At 42.7% G+C, this 19992-nt stretch overlaps 1 protein-coding gene across 8 annotated transcripts in view; it reads left to right on the top strand.

The window, feature by feature from the left end:
* The window catches only part of LOC147607906 (uncharacterized), a 95444-nt gene that overhangs the window by 32319 nt on the left and 43133 nt on the right, over positions 1-19992 (top strand). The window contains exon 9 of one of the 8 annotated variants that reach the window (XM_086789949.1): positions 8347-8384. The exons of 6 other annotated variants lie outside the window; for them this stretch is intronic. In XM_086789949.1, coding sequence (XP_086646075.1) covers positions 8347-8379 — 33 coding nt within the window. In that variant the 3' untranslated portion in view covers positions 8380-8384. Of the gene's footprint in view, positions 1-8346; positions 8385-8632; positions 8784-19992 lie in introns of those variants that run through there. One more of the 8 variants, XM_086789948.1, reaches the window with a different exon arrangement.

The following is a 19992-nucleotide window of genomic DNA, read 5'->3' as shown; positions in this document are numbered from 1 at the left end:
ATATGTATATCATGTATATGAAAACCACATACACCGGATGAGGTACATATATATATATATATACCGCATGTTCCTGGATTCTTCTACACACACTTTTTTTTTTTTTGTAAAGCTTCATGTCATTAATTACAGGTGGGAAACCTCAAAACGAGGAAAACCCACCAAAAAGACCATATACAAGGAAGACGATTCTTCTACACACACACACACACACATATAGACGAGTCGAAGTCTTTTTTAAAGTTTAGCTTAATGTTTGGTTCTGGCTCTTAAGTACTTTTGGTCTAGACTCTAGAGTTTACAGTTCTTTGTTTTGCTATTTTATGTTGTTGTTTAGTATCTCAGCTCAAAAGGTTTAAGTTCTTATTAAGAAGTGTTTGTATGCTTTTGTGTGTGTGTGTGTGTGTTTTTTTTTTTTAAAGTTTCTTTCATTCATGTAATTGTTTTGTTTTGTTTTGTTTTTGTTTTGTTTTTGTTTTTGGTTTTTGGTTTTGTTAATGTCTTAATTAAAAGTCTTCATATGATATTATCTTTTGATTTCCTCTCCTTTGTAGCTAGGTTTGTCAGTTTATTTATCTTTGATCTTTCAAATGCTTTGTTTTTGTCTTTGTCCTTCTTCACTATTATTTCTTTCTTAAATCTCTCGATTCGTAAGATCAGATTTTTCTAACCTTATGAAGGTGTATAATGATAATGCACCATGTGCTTTGTGTGCGCATGAAAAAGTGGATTCTGTGCCACTGGCAATGCACTCTCGCTGTTAGTGAAAATGGTGGTAGAAGACGACTGTATAATACCAAGATCTGCCAATAAACGACGGAGCTATACACACTCCACAGTAGCTGTGAATGCTGTCCTGTACTTAGCCTCACAACTAGACGTGGCCACTGTCGTTTGCTTCTTGCTGAGCCATGAAGTGCATGAACTTCCAAGAAGGAAATAGTTACCACTGGTTGACACCCTAGTCTCATAGCATTCTGCCCAGTCACTATCGGTGTAGGTGGTCAAGCATAAAGAAGACGCATTGCCATAAAACAATGCAAAGTCTTGAGTACCTTTAAGATAACGAAAGACACGCTTCACTGCTTGCCATTGCCCAGTGCCAGGGAAATGCATAAATCTGCTCAACTGTGACAATGTATACTAAATAACAAGACGAGTAGAGCATTGGTAAATAAGGCTTCCCATAGCCTGTTGATAGGTGGCAACATCGAATGGCTCGGAAGAGTCAGATATCTTAGTGGTATCAAGTTTATATAGTTGCGGACATCTGCTTTATAAGACAGAGGGGATGTCACCATTTGGTTCCTTCACCAGTCTTGACCAGTGTTTCACACACTGGGCGGAACTAAGGTGTGAACGGGGATTTTCCACGGAAGAAAGCTAGAGTTGGCAAAGTTTGGCCTGAAAGATGGCTATGTAGCATGAGCACCATGGGATTTTTATCATTAAAGTGACTTATAATGTTTATAAGTCAGTGTTTTCACACATCATTGATGAAGGGCTGGACATATCATTATTATGGGCATGTATATGTGGACAGAAAGAGGTGCCTAGAGCAAACTTGGGCTGCAAGTTTGGGAAAAGCACAGAAGTTGATATTTTGGGCTGAAAACTAGAGTACAAGCCAAGAAAAGCATAAAGTTGATATTTTTGGGCAAGTTTAACTATTTTGGGCCAAAAGGGGAAAAGCACTTCAATTATAAGCTGGTCGACTTTATAAAAGCTGTAAGAGGTTCCTCTTTGGCATCATCAGCAACAAGCAACCTTCTTCCCTTGCTAGCAGGAGTTCCTCTTCTTCTTTGTGCTGGCCATACATGTGATGGGTGGCTGTTTGCTGTCCGTACAGCACCTTCTCTCTCTTCTTTGCAAACTGGCCGTACAGCAGTGTTGCTGAATACTCTCTCTCCTTTTTTCTTCTCTGGCCGAGCAGAGTAACAGCTGTTTTGCAGCTGCCGTCGGATTCTGTCCGTACAGCCGTACAGAGGCTACATCAGCTCACGCACGTGTGAAAACCTAGGGCCAGTTTGTGGGCTGTTTCTGGGGCAGTTTTGGGGCTGTTTTCCGGGACTGTTTTGGAGGAATCTGGGACAGCTTTGCGAGCTCTTTTGGGGCTGTTTTGGCGCGAAGTTCGGGGCTGTTTTGGGCTCTGTACCATGCTGTTTTATGGAGCTGAATTCATGGGAACTGTTTTGAGACAGTTTTTGATGGCTTTTGGTGCCATGTTTATATCTTGACTCTAGGTTGAGATCTGGGCAAGAGTAATAACATAGGCCACCATAGTCCTACTTCTTGAAGCACCTTGTAAGCTATAATTTTCCCAACGAAATGTCCTCTAGCTATCCCTGAGTGTGCTTCATCTAAAATTGTGACAAATTCATCTTCCCACACATGGGGGGCTGGCCGTTCCGGCTCAGTGCGGTGTTATTATATTGTTTAATGTTCTTCCGCTATGTCTTCATGCTCTGTCTGGTATTTGAAGTGTTGGTCTACTATTGTTCCGGGTCCCTAGTTTCAATGGAGGCCAACTCCGAACGCATGGCCATAACCCAATTATCATTCTCCAATGCATCAAAATGAGAAGTGGGTTCTCATTACATGCGGTAGCAACAAGAGCGAGCTATGTAAACAAAATGAGATGCATGTTAAGAGGCAGCGCGTGTACGACTTGGTAGAAGTGTAGGTGGCATGTTGTCACGCAAGGTGTCAATGAGCTAGTGGGAAACTTTCTGGGAGTCAAGAATGGCTGTATCCTCTTCAACCAATGCATCACCCATGGCATCCTGATCGAAGTGTGGCAGATCTGGAGCAATATGGGGAATGTTGGGTTGCTGATTTTGAGTAGCTACAGGAGGCTGATTTGGAGCTAAAACAGACTCAACAGGTTCAGTACCTGTACCAAATAATGGAAGCAATATATCAAAGACAGCTGGGGCTTCAATCGATGGTTGTAGCCTACATGAAAGCATGGATTGAGATGCATATTGATCAACGATGACATGTCTGGACACACTAATCTTCCTGGTGGAAGGTACATACAGCCAGTATCCCTTGCTCTCACTACTATATCCCACAAAAATACATTCCAATGCTTTTGCTTCAAGTTTATGTCTCTGTTGTGCTGGTACATGCACGTAAGCCAGACATCCAAAAACACGCATATGAGTGACTACAGGGGTTCTTCCATTCCAAGCCTCATAAGCTATCATAGATTTCAATGCTTTAATGGGACAGCGGCTTAGCACATAGCTGGCGCACATCACCACTTCAAACCAAAATGTGGATGGCAAATCCTTGCTTTTAAGCATACATCTTGCCATTTCCATAAGTGTATGATTATGGCGCTCAACCACACCATTCTGTTGGAATATAAGGAGTAGTACACTGATGAGAAATTCCATGTGACTACATAAAAGCTGTAAACTCATGTGATAAATATTCCCCCCTTGATCTGCACGCAATGTCATGAGCTTATGGTTGCAAGCATTTTCAACCATAGGGAGAAACTAATGGAAAGCTGAAAATGCATTCGATTTAGCTTTCAAACCATACACCCAACAAAAATGTGTGTAATCATCAATGAAAGTCATAAAGTACAAATGTCCAACAAAAGATGGTGCCCTCATAGGGCCACATAGATCACTATGTACGAGCTGCAATGGCCGAGTAGCCCACATAGTGTTATCTTTTGGAAAGGACTGACGATGCATCTTTCCCAATATACATCCCTTGCATACATGCTTGTGTGGGAGCTGCATAGGTAGCAACTCATGAACCATAGACTCACGTTTACAATGCATAAGAGAAGGGAAAATAAGGTGACCAAACCGAGCATGCCATAGCTTAGTGTAACCATAGTATCATCATCAGAATCACTACTTGTCATACATGCCAAGACTGTGAAGGCCATTGCTCAATGTACCAGAGAGCATAAGCGCATCAGAATTTGTTCTATCATAAATGGAGCAATAATGATCATAAAATTGGATTTTGAGACCAGCTTTTGCAAGTGCTAAGTGCTGAGACAGAAATAAGATTCTTGCGAATTCCAAGTACATACAAAGTATTTGTGAGAGTAAACGTGTCTCAACTACATGACGTCAGCTCCACATTGCTAGTGCCTTTAATGGCATATGATGCATTATTAACACACAGAACTGAACCGCTTGATGGTGCATCTCTCAAAGTAGCAAACAACTTCTTCCACGAAGTGATGTGCTTTGTAGCACCTGAATCAAAATACCAATCAGCATCCGACAATGATAAACAAGAGATAGGCAAATCACTGCATGTGACTGTTAAGGCTTAGCCATCATGTGCAAAATTTGCTATGTGGCACTGTCACATGTAGTTGTAGCAAGACCTTGCTGTTTCTTATTTTCTCACTCTCTTTATGCTTCCTACATTCCACAATTACATGACCAGGTTTTCGACAATAGTTGCATCTCTTCTTCTTCTCAATCTTTTCCTCTTTAGACTTAGGAGGATCTGAATAGGCTTGTGCTTTGCCCTTAGGTTTAGCACTAGAACTAGCCCTAGATTTTCCTTTGCCATGATAGGAGGCAGCAAAAGCCTGATCTGTAGCAATCATGTTATTCCGGTTGGAACAAGATTGCTCTTCCTTGGAACAAGAGAGGTACCAAATCATCAAATGTGTACAAATCTGTATTTCTCTTCATCAAGAGGCGAAGAGTGGTAGCAAATCCTTGATAGGAATCAGGCAAACCATTGAGAACCGTAGAGATAAGTAAACTCTCCGGTATCACCTCATCAATATTGATTAATTGCTCTTCCAAATTCTTAACATGGGTGAGAAATCTGTCCATATAATCACCCTCAATCATATGCTCCAAGTCAAGCTTTTTTCGGAGATAAGCTACACGAGCTTCATTGCGGATATGATATAAAGAGGACTCATTTGAACAGTGGATCTGCTTGACGTGCTAGTTGTAGATGTGGGACCAGTAGGCCTTAACTCAACACTAGATACATATACCCACAAATTCTTTGCAACCAGTACATGCTTCATCATATATGCCCACATGGGATAGTTAGTCCCATCAAGCTTGTCCTCAGCAGAGAGCATCCCAAATACATTAGTTAGCAATTTGTCCCAAGCTCGCTGCACAATGCACTGCGAACCCTTAATGTCCACTAAAAGGTAGGCTTCTGTGATGCTCAATGATTCACTGATGACAAGGACTTGCAAATGTATTGAGATGACAAAGTGTAGGGATAGAAAAGTTATCTAATTAGAGGCTTGATGACCAAAATAGACCCCAAAGATGGGTGTCACAATGTTGCATTTCAACACTGAGTGCACTGAGAGAGAGCACGAGGAATGCTGGATTTAACCTAGGGCTCGATTTAGCTCTATTTTTGGAGAAGCTGAAAATTTGTAGAGGGGATTCGATGGCCTAAACGGGCTTCAATTGAGGTGTTCTTCGGTTTGGGAGACTCGCCAAAGGATGAGGAACACAACTATGCAAAAAATTTTGAAACTTTTTTTTGTTAGAGATTTTGGCGGGCGGGACTGGCAACTCTGCCGGTGGAAATCCCCAAATCAAAAATTGATTTGGGGGTTTGTCAATTAGATGTTGGGTGAAGCCCTCGGTGCCGGCGGCGCTGAGGAGCAAGTGATAGAGTAGGCAACGACGACGTTTTTTTGGTAGCGACTGCATGCGGCTGCTCCAGATCTGTGCAGTGGCGACTATGTCCACCCAAAGTAAAAAGTGCACGTGGGTAGAGGTGTTCACATTAGGACTTCTCGGAGGCCAAATGGCTAACAATAATTACCAAAGATTAAATGGTTATCGAGCCATGCAACAACATATTAGCGAAGGCTACCATCTACTGGTTGGTAGCCATGATGAAAAGCTGAAAACTAGGAAGACTCAAAAGAGAACTTGTAGAGATTGACTCCTAACCAAGCAACCAACACAATTAAAATACTAAGATTTTTTATTTTCAAGAATGCAGTGTTTGATACCAAATGTAATACTATTGGCTAGGTGTGAGCATTTAACAAAGTGGGAATGATGAGTCAATGTTGCAGTGCCACTTAATAGACTTGAGAGTTGAAATCCCAATGGTAGGAGTGCTTCCATGCCAAATGTGAGGTAGAATGGTGTTTGGTTGTTGTGATGATGTAGTCGGCAGTTGATTTAGTATGCCTATAGTGCAAAACTTAGCTTTCAATATATGCTTTTGGCTTTCCTTCATGATCCTTTTGAGGATGGTCTTCAAACTGTGACGTGTTGCGTCAATGATGTATGTGAGGATTCTCTTCAAAGTTTGGTTGGTAGTTTTAGCTTGACCATTGTAACATGGTAGTAGATCCATATTGCATTCTATAGTCATACCTAACCTTACGATCAGTATGCTACTTTGCATACTTCTGGCATACAAAACACTTTGTACGTTGTACAATATGCACAAGCTTCTATAATTTTCCAGGTCTTGTTTGTCCTAGTCCTTATCAAGCTCCCTATTTCCATTCCATGCATTCCATATCCGTGCCCATGCAGCCTATTCATATTATTTGTACGGAATTGTTTTGAGCAAAGCGTTTTTTTAAATTTAAGCTATTCAAACTAGAAAAAAGGTGGCACGCTTACATACTATATCTTAATCACATACGTCTTAACATTTCCAACCACCGTCACTAGCTTGGATGTTTCCCAGTATGAAAGGGATCTGGTGGACTCCAAGAAGTCTAAATATTTGGAAAGTACAAGCTAGTCTGCAGCAAGAGAGCCTCTCCATAAATCAATCGGTACACGGATGGTGCAACCATCAAGAGGCTATAGAAATAGAGATACCTTCTGTAGAGGGGAGTGAAGGAGTGTAGGAACTCTCCCCATAAAGTGGAATGCGAGCAACCATCATTGCTTACATACACACACATGAAATCTAGCCTGAATCATACATGGCACAAAACATTTTACCCATTCAGCCCATGGTTTTGGGCCATGACTCTTTCGGCAATTGGAATATTTCCACAATAAATAAAACTTTAAGCTATTGGAAGATTTGGCCCAATAGCCAAAACATTACGCCATTGCTGAAAATTCAAACATTTGTCTCAATTGTCTCTTGGTTGATGGGCTAGATCATGTGTGAGGATGGGTTCCTTGGCACAAAAGGTTTAACCCATTGAGCCCATGGTTTTGGGCCATGACTCTCTCGGCCATTAGAAGATATGGCCCATTAGCCAAAAATTTCTTGCTCATTGGAAGATATGGCTCCTAGCCAAACCTTTTGACCCATAGAGCCCATGGTTTTGGGACATGACTTTGTGGGCCATTGGGCGATAAGGTCCCTTAGACAAAAACTTTCTTGCTCATTGGAAGATCTTGCTCATAGCCAAATACTTGCATCACTAGAAGCTCTGGCTCATTCAAAGATTTTGGCCTAGTAGAAAAAACTTTAAGCCATTATAATATTTGGCTCAAAAGCAAAAACTTTGGCTCAACTGTCTCTTGGTTGTTGGGCTAGATCATCTGTGAGGATGGGTTCCTTGTTGGCACAAAAGTAGGCACGCTTACATTAGAGGTGGTTCACACACATACACATATAAGGGACTGTTTCACACATGAAGCTTTGATTCCCGTCAAACCCCCCATGGGGAGTAGTGCTCGAGAAGGCCTCCAAGAACAACAGCAGCATCAATGATGGCCTCCGGACTACACACCACTGGTGCCAACACCCGGACCTCAGGTCAACAAGGCATGATTAAGGAGCTCCACCACAACTACAAGCCCCAAGAGCTCCCCCTTAACAAAAAGCCTCCCCCATCCTCGTAACTTGCCAGGTGGAATAATTTGGACTTATGCAAAAGGCAAGGGAATGACTTGGAATGAAGGCTTTTATATGTGATCAAGGCATTTGTTGTGATGTGACTCTAAATCACTACTCTTGTACTTAGGGTGTACTTTTATTTTTGCACCATATCTCAAGAAAGAAACGTGCTCTCATTTCCACAATTTTGCAAGTCGACTACTCTTTGTGTGTGTGAGTTTGCATTCTTGCCCTTCTCAACACCCAACAATGGTATCAGTGCCCACTGTTCAGCTTGCCCTGTCCAATATCCGTCCATGCATCCTTGTGCTGCTCAGTACAGTCCATATTGTTTGGTTTGTATATCTAGAGTTTTTGTACACGTCAGTTGTATCGTAGTGTACTTGATGTACCCTATTGTATCTGTTGTATACGTGTTGCTGTACCAGTTGATTGTCACGTGTACATGCACACTTAAAACTTTGGGGCTTTTGTCAAAATAAGAGTTTCTTCAAAAATTAACGTACCTGTTTTTTGGGAAATTTGGGGGTTTTTGCCAAATTGAAGGGATTTCACCAAATCGACTGCAAAATCACTTAAATCTGGTAACAATTTTTAAGGCATTTCATTTTCAGCTGTTAATTTTACCCCTTTATAGGCAGTGAATGCAATTGACTGTATTATAGAAGGGCAATTAGCATCACTTGGGTTTGCCTTGAGTGCATTGAGTACACATTTGGGGATTTTGCATTAGCAGGACAAAATTTTCCTTTTGTGGTTACTTGCAACATTCAGTAATTTTGTGTGTGCATTATGGGCCATCAAGTACGAGATGTATTTGTTGTTTTGGCAGAGGAAGAAAAGCTTGATGGGACAAACTGTTCCCTTCGAAGCTTTATGATCAGGAATTTGCTAGTCTCTAAGGGCCTTGTCGCGGTGGTGATGATGCTCATCCAGCTAACATTCAGCTTACAACACGGGAAAAAGCTAAGGAGAGAGGTGCTCAAGAAGTGTAGATACTACGTGCTCCGACACAAGAGCAAAGAAGATGGGATGCAAGGTTTGCATAGGCCACGTCTTTCATGGCTTTGTTGGTTAACAGGTCCATAATGCTTGATATTTGGTCATGTAGGATTGCCAAAATGTTGGAGGCCATCTATCAGGCTAGAAATGAGTCTAGAGTTGCATATTTGAAAAGGTAGTTGGACTTGCTTCATATGACTTAGGGTGATTCTATGTTAGAGCACTTGACTAAGATCCATGATCTTCGAGAGCAACTGCTCAATATTGATGAGGTGATACCTTATCAAGTTACCACAACAATGAATGCAAAAAAAGACTTGCAAAGGAGAACAGTTGCAGATGGTTCTAGTGCTAAGAAAGAAGAGGTGTTTGCAAACTTTAAACATGATAATTGGGCTTTTTTGATATGCAGTTACGATCCCTTTGAGCACATCATCTCTCTTAGTGCGTCAAAGAATTCTGATGCTATTTGGTTCTTTGATAGTGGGCCTCTAGATTACCTTCAGAAAGGTCTTGTTCATCAGCTTAGGGCGAAAGCACCAGATGGTAAAAGAGTCTCATGTCAAATAACTCTTCTTATCTCGTGAAGGGAGATTGTACTCATTGCTGCTAATGGGAGAGATCGTTGCCTTCATGATGTGCTATATGCTCCAGGAATTAAAAGGAATCTACTTTCTGGTTCTACCTTTTCTAGAGAAGGTTTAATGGTGAATTTTGGAGATGACAAATGCACAGTTAGGGATTGTGAAAAAAACAATACGATCATGACATCTGGAACATTATACCATGGCCTATATCAGCTGGATGGATATGAGAGGCAACAACACGGTGCATACTCGGTGACTACCAGAACTCCTGCAATGAAAGATGCAGAGTTGTGGCATGCTTGGTTTGGGCATTGTTTGATTCTTTTGCAAAAGATCAGATGGTTTCAGATATGCGGCATTTGGAGCCACTAGTTGGCCATGTTTGTGAGGGGTGTATTTTGGGCAAAATGCATTGGAAAATGTCGTAAGGATGGATCTGTGAGAGCTGTCCAAAATTTACAGCTTATACATAGTGATGTATTTGGTCCTATGAGGACACCATCCATGGAAGGACACTTGTATTTTGTCACAAACATCGATGGCTATTCAAGGTTTGCATGGGTGTATCCGTTGAAGGTGAAATCTGAGGTGTTCATGTGCTTTCAACATTATGTGGCAATGGCGGAAAATGAAACTGGTTGCAAAGTGCGAACCCGTCTCCATTCAGACCGAGAGGGGAACTACATGTCTGATGTATTCAAGGTTTATTTGTTGCAAAAGGCCATTAAACATCACTTTAGAGTGCCATATTCACCACAACAGAATGCTGTTGCTGAGAGGAAGAACATGTGGTGAAAGGTCAGAAATTGCCTCATCAATTCTGGATGGAAACACTTATGTGCACAACTCATGCGTTGAATAGATGTGTGACTAAAGCCTTGAAGATAATCACACCGTATGAGGCCAAGGTGGACTACACGAGGGTACAACAGGAAGCCCAAGGTGGACTACACGAGGGTCTTTGTTTGTTTGGCATATGCACATGTGCGACAACAACATAGGTCCAATCTAGAGGACAAGGTGGTTAAATGCATTTTTGTGGGCTACAATAGCGAGAGCAAGGGCTACCGTGTGAGTGTGAGAGACGGTGTGGAGCACACGAAGAAACAGAACAAAACGTGTGGAGGCAAGGAGCAAAACGATGGAGCTCAAAATAATGAAGATAAGTTTGTTACAAAACTTAGGGCATATAATAGCCCTAACTGGTGCCCGTTTCACATAACGGTAAGTTGGGCGCCTTATTGGGCGCGGGGAAAAAACCTCACTTAAAGTGAGTAAAAAGTGCCCGGCCGGTCCTAATACATTGGCCACTGCCCATAATAATGTCAGGACATTATTTCTAACACCCCCCTGCAGTGCCAATGTGGGTACAAGGCATGATGTCAATCACCAAAAGGAAGTAAGCCTAAAGCTTTGCGGAAAGCTTCAAACTTTTCTCAAGGTAAAGCTTTGGTGAAAATGTCTGCGACATTGTCATGTGTTGGACAATAGATCATGCTGATCTCCCCTGCATGAAGTCTTTCTCTGACATAATGATAATGTATCTCTATGTGTTTCGTTCGTGCATGAAACACAGGATTCCGTGCTACTGCAATAGCACTCTGACTGTCAGTGAGAATCGGAGTAGGCTCCTCCAATAAAGGATGAAGATCTGCCAAGAGTCTGCGTAGCCAAACACATTCCACTGTCGTTGTGAAAGCTGCCCTGTACTCAGCCTCACAAGACGAGGTAGCTACTGTAGATTGTTTCTTGCTCAACCATGAAATGCATGAGTGTCCCAAAAAGAAACAATTACCACTGGTAGACTGCCTTGTGTCGAAGTCACCAGCCCAATCTGAATCACTGTATGCATGTAAATGCAAGTCACCCCCCTTGGGAAACATCAAGCCATAAGACTTGGTGCCTTGCAAGTAACGAAACACACGCTTTACAGCTTGCCAATGAAGCATCCGTGGGCTGTGCATATATCTGCTCACCTGGGATACTGCATACTGAATATCCGGTCTGGTGTTGCACAAGTAAATCAGGCACCCAACAGCCTGACAATAGAGAATAGCATCAAAAGATTCACTGCCATCATGTACTGTAAGTTTCAGCCCTGGTTCCATAGGAGTGGAAATAGGCTTACAATCCTGAAATTTGAATCTTTCCAACAGTCTCTGTACATACTTCGACTGTAACATAACGATACCCTTCTCACTTTGTATGAACTGTATGCCCAAGTAATAGTGCAACATACCCATATCTGACATCTCAAAAGCAGATTTGAGTTCGGATTTAAAATCTGAAATTTTATCCGCATCAGTACCTGTGAGCAACATATCATCTACATGGGGATCCCCCCCATCTTTCTTGATGTAGAGGGTGCTTTCAGTTGGACTGTTGGTGAACCCCTGGCTAGTCAAAAATGCATCAATCTTTGCATACCAGGCACGCGGTGCTTGTTTTAAGCCATACAAAGCTTTCCTCAACTTGCACACCTTGTGCTCTTGACCAGACATAGCAAAACCAAGAGGTTGTATCACATAAACCTCTTCCTCAAGATCACCATTCAAAAAGGTTGTTTTTATATCCAACTGATGTACAAACCAGCCATAATGTGCAGCCATAGCAACAACAACACGGATGGTGGTCATCTGAGAAGTGGGGGCAAAAGTTTCTTCATAATCTATGCCCTTTTTCTGAGCATAGCCCTTAGCAACCAGCCTTGCTTTGTACCTGTCAATGGTACCATCTGGTTTGCGTTTAACCTTATAAACCCACTTTGTACCAATTGTCTTCTTGCTAGGAGGCAAATCCACCAAATCCCATGTATGATTCTTAACAATAGAATCCAATTCAGCTTGCATGGCCTGCATCCAATGCTGATTTTCACTTGCATCTTCAAAACTCTCAGGTTCCTCTTCATCCATAATAGAACTCACCCAAGCTGACTCTGAAAAATGAGAGCTTTCAGCCTCACGTGTACTCCTACGTGTCCTACCTGGTAATGGAGCAGCAAGTCTACTCTCTTGAAGAGTCTGTATAGCCCAACGAGGAATGGTTCTAGCTTCTTGCAAAGCTGTCCTCTCTTGTACAACAATATCCTCTTCTGCTTGCTGTATGTTAGGCTCAGCCTGGGGCTGATTTAAAGCATCAAACACACGAGGTGGTGGCTGCAAATTCTGAAATTCAGCCGGTATATCAGCTGTGGTTCCTATGCCAATGGGTATCAACCCTTCAAATACATCAAAAGACTCCTGAGGTTGCTGAAATTTAAATTCAGCAATGGGTTGTGCTGAATTCTCTGCAAAAACAACATCTCTGCTCACAAAAATCCTGCGTGTGACAGGATTATAGAGACGGTACCCTTTACTTTGACTGCTGTAGCCAACAAATATGCACTTTATGGCTTTATCATCAAGCTTCCCACGAAGCTCCTGTGGTACATGTGCATAAGCCAAGCAACCAAACACACGAAAATAATCAACACTAGGTTTCCGATCAAACCAAGCTTCATAGGGTGTAACAGATCTGAGTGCCTTTGTAGGGCACCTGTTCAACACATGAGTGGCACACATAAGAGCTTCCACCCAAAACTTATGTGGCAATCCCTTTGCTTTCAGCATACACCTGGCCATCTCCATGAGTGACCTATTCTTTCGTTCGGCCACACCATTCTGCTGAGGTGTATATGGTGTAGTACACTGGTGTACTATGCCCTTCTCTAAACAAAAAGCATCAAATACTTTAGATAAGTATTCCCCCCCTCTGTCAGTTCTGAGAGTCTGCACTTTTTGTCCTGTTGCATTTTCAACCATGTTGACATAATGTCGGAAATGCATAAAGACATCAGATTTGTTCTTCAAAGCATACACCCAGGCATATCTGGAAAAGTCATCAATAAAAGTAACAAAATACCAATGACCTCCCAAGGATTGTGTCCTCATTGGACCACATACATCACTGTGAATGAGCTGCAATTTGCGGACAGCTCTAACAACTCTATCCTTTTTGAAAGCCTGACGATGCATCTTTCCCAAAATACATCCCTCACACACATGTCTGGGAGGAGTCTCTAAATTAGGTAGGGCATCTACCATTTTCAGCTTCTGAAGTGCCATGAGACTGCCATAATTTACATGCCCAAACCTGGCATGCCACAACTCTGCATCCTGCATAGCAGATGTAAAGGTAGAAACAACACATGCACTGTGCCTCTCATAAGGATCAAGACGGTACAAACCGCGACATAAGGTCCCTGTAGCAACCAAAGCAAAGTCACTTTCCCTGTCACGGACCATACATTTAGTATCCTCAAAGGAAACAACCAGCCCTCTCTTTGCAAAAGAAGACACTGAGAGAAGATTCTTCTTTATCCCAGGCACATACAATACATCCTGAAGGAGAAATTCGGAGCCATTAATGGCTGTAAGCATAACATCCCCTGTGCCCTGAACTGGATAAGAAGCATTATTTGCACACGTAACCTTTCTGCCACATGAAGAAGGTACCATCTTGCCAAACAAATCCTTTCTGGACGTGATGTGCCTTGAGGCACCACTGTCAAAGAACCATACATCACCACTTTCACTCACACTGAGTGAATGTACCTGATTTGAGGGATCATAGCTGCAAGTAAAGAAGCACCAATCCTCTTCCACAAGATTGACTGTGGCATCATCTTTCTTGTTATCCACATCTGAAGAGTCTTCAACTGAATTACCAGACTCTTTCTTCTTTTCCTTGGCTATCCTCTTAGGACATTCATGAATATAGTGACCTGTTTTCTTGCAGTAATGGCACTTACCCTTCTTTTTAGGTTTCTGTGCATCATCCTTCTCTTTACTAGATGGCTGTCCTGATTCTGACTTAGGCTTATATGCACCAGATTTTCCTTTGCCCTTGTTCTTGGCAAATAATGCTTGCTCACCACCTCTTTGCATGACATTTTTCCGAGTCTGCTCTTCCTGCAGCAAAAGTCCAACCAAATCCTGAAAGGATAGAGGGACTGGATTACCCCTCATGGACAAGTGAAGAGATGTATGAAAACCCAAATAAGAGCTCGGCAAAGAGTTAAGTGTAGTGGTGACCATCTCAGCATCAGAAATGATTTCATCAATATTCAAGAGCTGTTCTCTCAAATCCTGAATCTTCGTAAGATGATCCTGCATAGAATCACCCTCATCCATGCACAAGTGTGATAGTTCCCGCTTCAAAAAGGCAACTCTAGCCTCATTGCGAGCCTGATACATGTGCTCCAAAGTATCCCATGCAGCCTGAGATGTCCTGCATGAACGGATATGCGGAATAATGGACCTCTTAACTGAAAGTGCAATCAAAGAGAGTGCCTGAGCATCCCTGGAATCCCACCTAGTTTGTTCCTGTGTAGGTGCCTGAGGAGCTGGTGGTACAACCTGCTGCCTGCCATGTTGTGGAGGGGTAGCTGGGGCCACATGCATAGGCCTTGCCTCAGCTCCACTTACATAATTCCACAAATTCTTTGCAACTAGCAGATTCCTGATCATAAAGCTCCACAGGGAATAGTTGGTTCCATCCAACTTATCTTCCTGGGCTAAAAACCCAAACACATCAGCGGTGTTCTGTGCCATGAGAGCAACCTGCAACCTGCAAAAGAGACTAACTGCACAAGAGTCCACAAATATTGCTCGAGACTGTCTGTTTCACACAGATAGACAGCACAGCAACAAAAGCCCCAAATTTCTGGTGGCTCAAATTTCTCTGATTCCCACAAAAAACCTGTGGGAGCTGTCACAGATTGTGCAGGCAACACAAAAACAGCAAAAGCCCCAAATTTCTGACTTGATTTGCTGACAAAATTCACAGTTAAGCTCCAAAATTCAGCAGGTAGACTCACCCGAGTTGCTGCTGCAGATTGCTGAGGTAAGAACTGATGCAGAAGACGGTACAGAAGGCTGTACGGACAGAAAAACAGCACCCAGCAGGTGCTGTACAGAACTGTACGGACAGAAAACAGCAGATAGGGCTGTACGACTGCTGTACGACTGCTGTACTATCAGAAAACAGCACCAAAACTGGTCGTGCAGACCTGTACGGACTGAAAAACAGCAACCAGCAGCCACACGTGCTGCACAGATGCTGTACGGCCTGTAGAAAAACGACCAGCACGTGCCCGAGACACACAGAAAGCAGTCGCCCAGGTCTGTAGAAGGAGGGCGACCTGTTTTTCAGCACCAGAAGCAGGCGACCAGCACAATAGACCTGTTTCTTCGCGACGAAAGTGCTTCACCAGCAGTAGGGAAGGCGGGAGTAGGAACAACAACCTGCTCTGATACCAATTGTGAGTGTGAGAGACGGTGTGGAGCACACGAAGAAACAGAACAAAACGTGTGGAGGCAAGGAGCAAAACGATGGAGCTCAAAATAATGAAGATAAGTTTGTTACAAAACTTAGGGCATATAATAGCCCTAACTGGTGCCCGTTTCACATAACGGTAAGTTGGGCGCCTTATTGGGCGCGGGGAAAAAACCTCACTTAAAGTGAGTAAAAAGTGCCCGGCCGGTCCTAATACATTGGCCACTGCCCATAATAATGTCAGGACATTATTTCTAACATACCGTCTTTACAACCCAATCTCGCAGAAGATTCTTGTTTGTAGAGATGTTGTGTTTGCTGTTGAAAATTCAGTTCAGTCCATGCTTGACTTCAGCAAATAATATAATGTAGGCTTACAAGCATGTTTGATGGGCTGCTGCGAGTGTGAGTTGATGTTAGATCAAATCATCCAGCTATAGAGTATGATATGCCTCATGAAAGACAATATTTAGATGCTTGGGATCAGCCTAATGATCAGCATGTTACTCAAAAAGATGTGGATGACATGGTGACAGAGGAAAGGACATCCATTTTGGAAGGAAGCACTGTGCCTAGATGGTTGATATTCGCACTTTGCAGGATAGCAAAATTCCAGCCCTTCTCCGTAGTTGTAACTTTCGGAAGGCCGAAGGAGTTTCACAAAACACTTGACCATTAATGCAATTAAACACTTAAATTGGTCACAGCCTTAAACATATTTTACTTACTCCATAGAACTCTAAAAGAGAGACGTGCACAACTGACACTGCATAGAGGCCAGAACGCCCCCCCCTCCCCCTCCACGGGCGGCGGCGCGGCCCCAAGTGGGCTGGTATAACGGCACAACCCTCAAATCAATTGGTACATCACTTAATGCAACCGGTATGGCACATAAATCAGCTCGGTACATGCATCAAGAGGCTATAGAAATAGGGAAAACTTTTGTTGAGGGGAGTGAAGGGGTGTAGGAACTCTCTATAAAGTATTGTAGACAAGAATGCAAGCAATCATCATAGCAGAGGATACTCGGCTGCAACATGCGGAAGTTTGGAGAAGATCGGTAACTTCAATGCTCAGAAATCAGCACTCTTTTCACGACGGAATTAACGCACAAAACTGAATGAAGATGTGCAGAAAATAGAGAGCGAGAGGGAGAGATGGAGAGGACACAGTATTGGGTCCCAAATACCCTCTGTAGGGCCCCCACCACGGATGGTGTATTTGCTTTATTAGAATGATGTAAATTTGAAAGAAAATACAGAAATCTTGACCTTTCTTGGCTGAGAAAACTCTGCCTTTGACCTGCAGTCCTTCACCCCTTTGCTTAGCAACTTCTTGGCTGTCCTAGCCCTTGTATGCTTGAGCTCTTGGTGAAATATGAGATGATATAATGGGATTGTGGGCTCCTCTATTTATACTAACCCACCAAGGGCAGTTGGCCAGCTTAAGTCCAGTCGGCCAGTCCTGTTTTGTCCCACGACTAATAATTAGCATTAAATGCTGGAAAAAACACATGAAATGCTGTGCATCATTTCCTAGATGGCTGGTCATCGTGCGCCTAATTCCAGATGGGCTGGAACACTGATTTTGTAAGTACCCTGAGGCTGGGCAGCCTGTATGGGCTGCCCCATACCTGCCCTATAGCCCAATAATTGCTTCATGGCTCGTCCCACGAGGCAAGTGCATGATCTAGCATTCGGTACCATACCAGATACACAGAATCCTTGACATCATTCCAGAGGGAGGCTCACAGCGCGGACTGGCACTATTTCATGTGCAGGACAGTGCACACCTGACCTTGGACTCATGTGCAGGACAATGCACACCTGACCTCAGACGACTGAGATGGATCCCTTGCTGACTTGTCCCGGACTGGGCTCACATGGGACCAGTTCACCATCCCAGGTCCTACACCTTCTGTACAGATATGTCTATGTGGCATCCAAGTGCGGGATGCATGTGACATTGGCAGCAAGAGAGCCTCCTCTAAATAAAGAGAGAGGGCTCTAATTTATAGATTTGGGCCTACCATGAGGTAGAATGGTAAGTAAACGCTATAATGACAAGTGTAAAGGTGAGGTGACAAGTGTGAGGCTACTTGTCTCACTTTGATCCACTGTCTTGCCACATGTTCGAATTTAAGAGATGGCTCTCCCATAAACTCTCCCTAAAAATATCTCAACTCGTAGGTATTCTGTCAAAGGTTCTTCAGCAAGTCCTTCCATTTGTCTAGCTTACGGAAGTCATGACGCGAACGAAATTTTCATTCTGGGTTGTCTAACCCTCCTAGATTTTAGGAGTGTGATCTGTTGTATTCCACGATAATTTCCCGTTACGAAAGCTTGTACTTTTCAAATATTTAGACGTTGTGGAGTCCACTAGACGACTTTGATGTTGAAAAATGTCCAAGTTGGTGACATCCTTCCTAGCTTCTTAAAAGTTGTCCACAACTTTAAGCTTCAAGCTATATCCAAAATATAATCATGTCTCATCAAGTGGCTAGACTAGATAGTTTCAAAAATCCAATATGAGTGAACGAATCCATGTTCCACATAAATAGACGAGACCAAGTAAGTCTCCATAATAGCAATATCAAAATCATGTCCCAAATAAATGGACGAGATAAAACAGTCCCATAAATCCAGTTATCATAATCATGTCCTAAATAAATGGGTGACGACACAAAACAGTCCCATAAGTCTAGATATCAAATCATGTCTCTTTGTCTATACTCCTTGTTGAATCCAACTCCAAGGAGCAATTACTCGTTCCCCAATCCCCAGTGTCACGTCAAACTCATGCTGCTCTTCACTGAAAGTGACTTCCATACATACACATGCGAAGACCAAGCCGAAAAATAGAAGAGTGATTGACCATGCACATAGATAGAGAACGTCCATTGGATTTGAGTGCAGACATCAAGTCCCCAGCGTACTAGATTCCAGTCTATTGACACTTGCGATAGACTTAGTCCCTTACCAACAAGGTGCCAGTCCACATGACCCTTGGTGTAGACACGTCTCTGCCAAGTAGGCGTCATGTGTCCGCTCTACCACTTGCACTTTGTGTTGGTACTTTGACCACACACCTTGAAGTAGAGGTGGAAACAAGTTAGGATAAGAATCACTTCAAGCATAGATATCATGGTGCTCCATAAACATTTATACTACACATAGTTTATAGGCATTTCGGCTACCAATAATTTTACAGGCATTTCGGCCGCCAATAGAAATCCTCGATCCATGAGATAACCATGAATTCCATAAGTCCAATGCATCCCAAACAAAGGGAGCCAAAAACATAATTACTCTAAAACCATCTCAAGGCAAACAACGACACACTATTCTCCTCGTACATGCATACAAGGGTTAGTGAATATCAAAAGCACTTTATAATAAGTAGCAAAAGCACCAACTTTGCAATCTCAAAGTATACTTAGCTTTCCTTTTTCAGGTTCGATCTTGTGATGTGAGGGTTATGAACCCACCATGCCAGCTAAAAGATATTTTCCCATATCGGTTGCCTTTGAGCTTGATAATAAGATCCATAAGTGAGGCATAAATAGCCAATTTCATATAGAAGAGAATACATGCAACAAGGCCAATTCCACGATTCCAAAATAGATTCTAAGAATCTACAAGTTAGATTGTCTTTTGCACATGCCTTGATGCATGACTACTCCCATAAGTGGATATGCCGGGTGTATTTGACTACACTAATAGCCAGTGCTTATACCCCAACAAGATTGTCTTCACACAAGAGAGTGAAAAAGCAAATGCTCTGATACCAATGTAACTTCCGAAGGGCCTGGGAGTTACGCAAAACACTTGACCATTAATGCAATTAAAGACTTAAATTGGCCACAACTTTAAACGTATGCCACTTAATCCACAAAATTGTAAAAGAGAGATGTGCACAACTGACACCACATAGAGGCCAGAATGGGCTGACCCCCCCCCCCCCCCCCCCCCCCTTGGAGTATTTTATCTCCCATGGATAAAATATCATGTACAAGCTTTGAGGGCCTTACTCTTACCATGAGAGATGCCGGATTATTCATACACAAATGTCATAACATAGCCCAACATGAGGCAACCATAAAATTCAGCCCCGTACACAGGTTGTAGAAATGCCAAGCCAACAATATAATCTCCGTGTGGGTATTGAATCTTCCCCAAAAAGCCACAGGTCTTCATGCAATAGAGCTGGCACAATAGGTACAGCTCTCCATTTAGACGGGTACAACAGCAACATGGGCTAGTACAACAAATTTAAAATCTGAAACAGC

The sequence above is a fragment of the Cibotium barometz genome, chromosome 54 (assembly GCF_041138505.1).
Source record: "Cibotium barometz isolate CiBa-2024 chromosome 54, ASM4113850v1, whole genome shotgun sequence".
NCBI classification, from domain to species: Eukaryota; Viridiplantae; Streptophyta; class Polypodiopsida; order Cyatheales; family Cibotiaceae; genus Cibotium; species Cibotium barometz.
The sequence above is the reverse complement of the archived record's forward strand: the minus strand, read 5'-3'. Positions and strand labels throughout refer to the sequence as shown.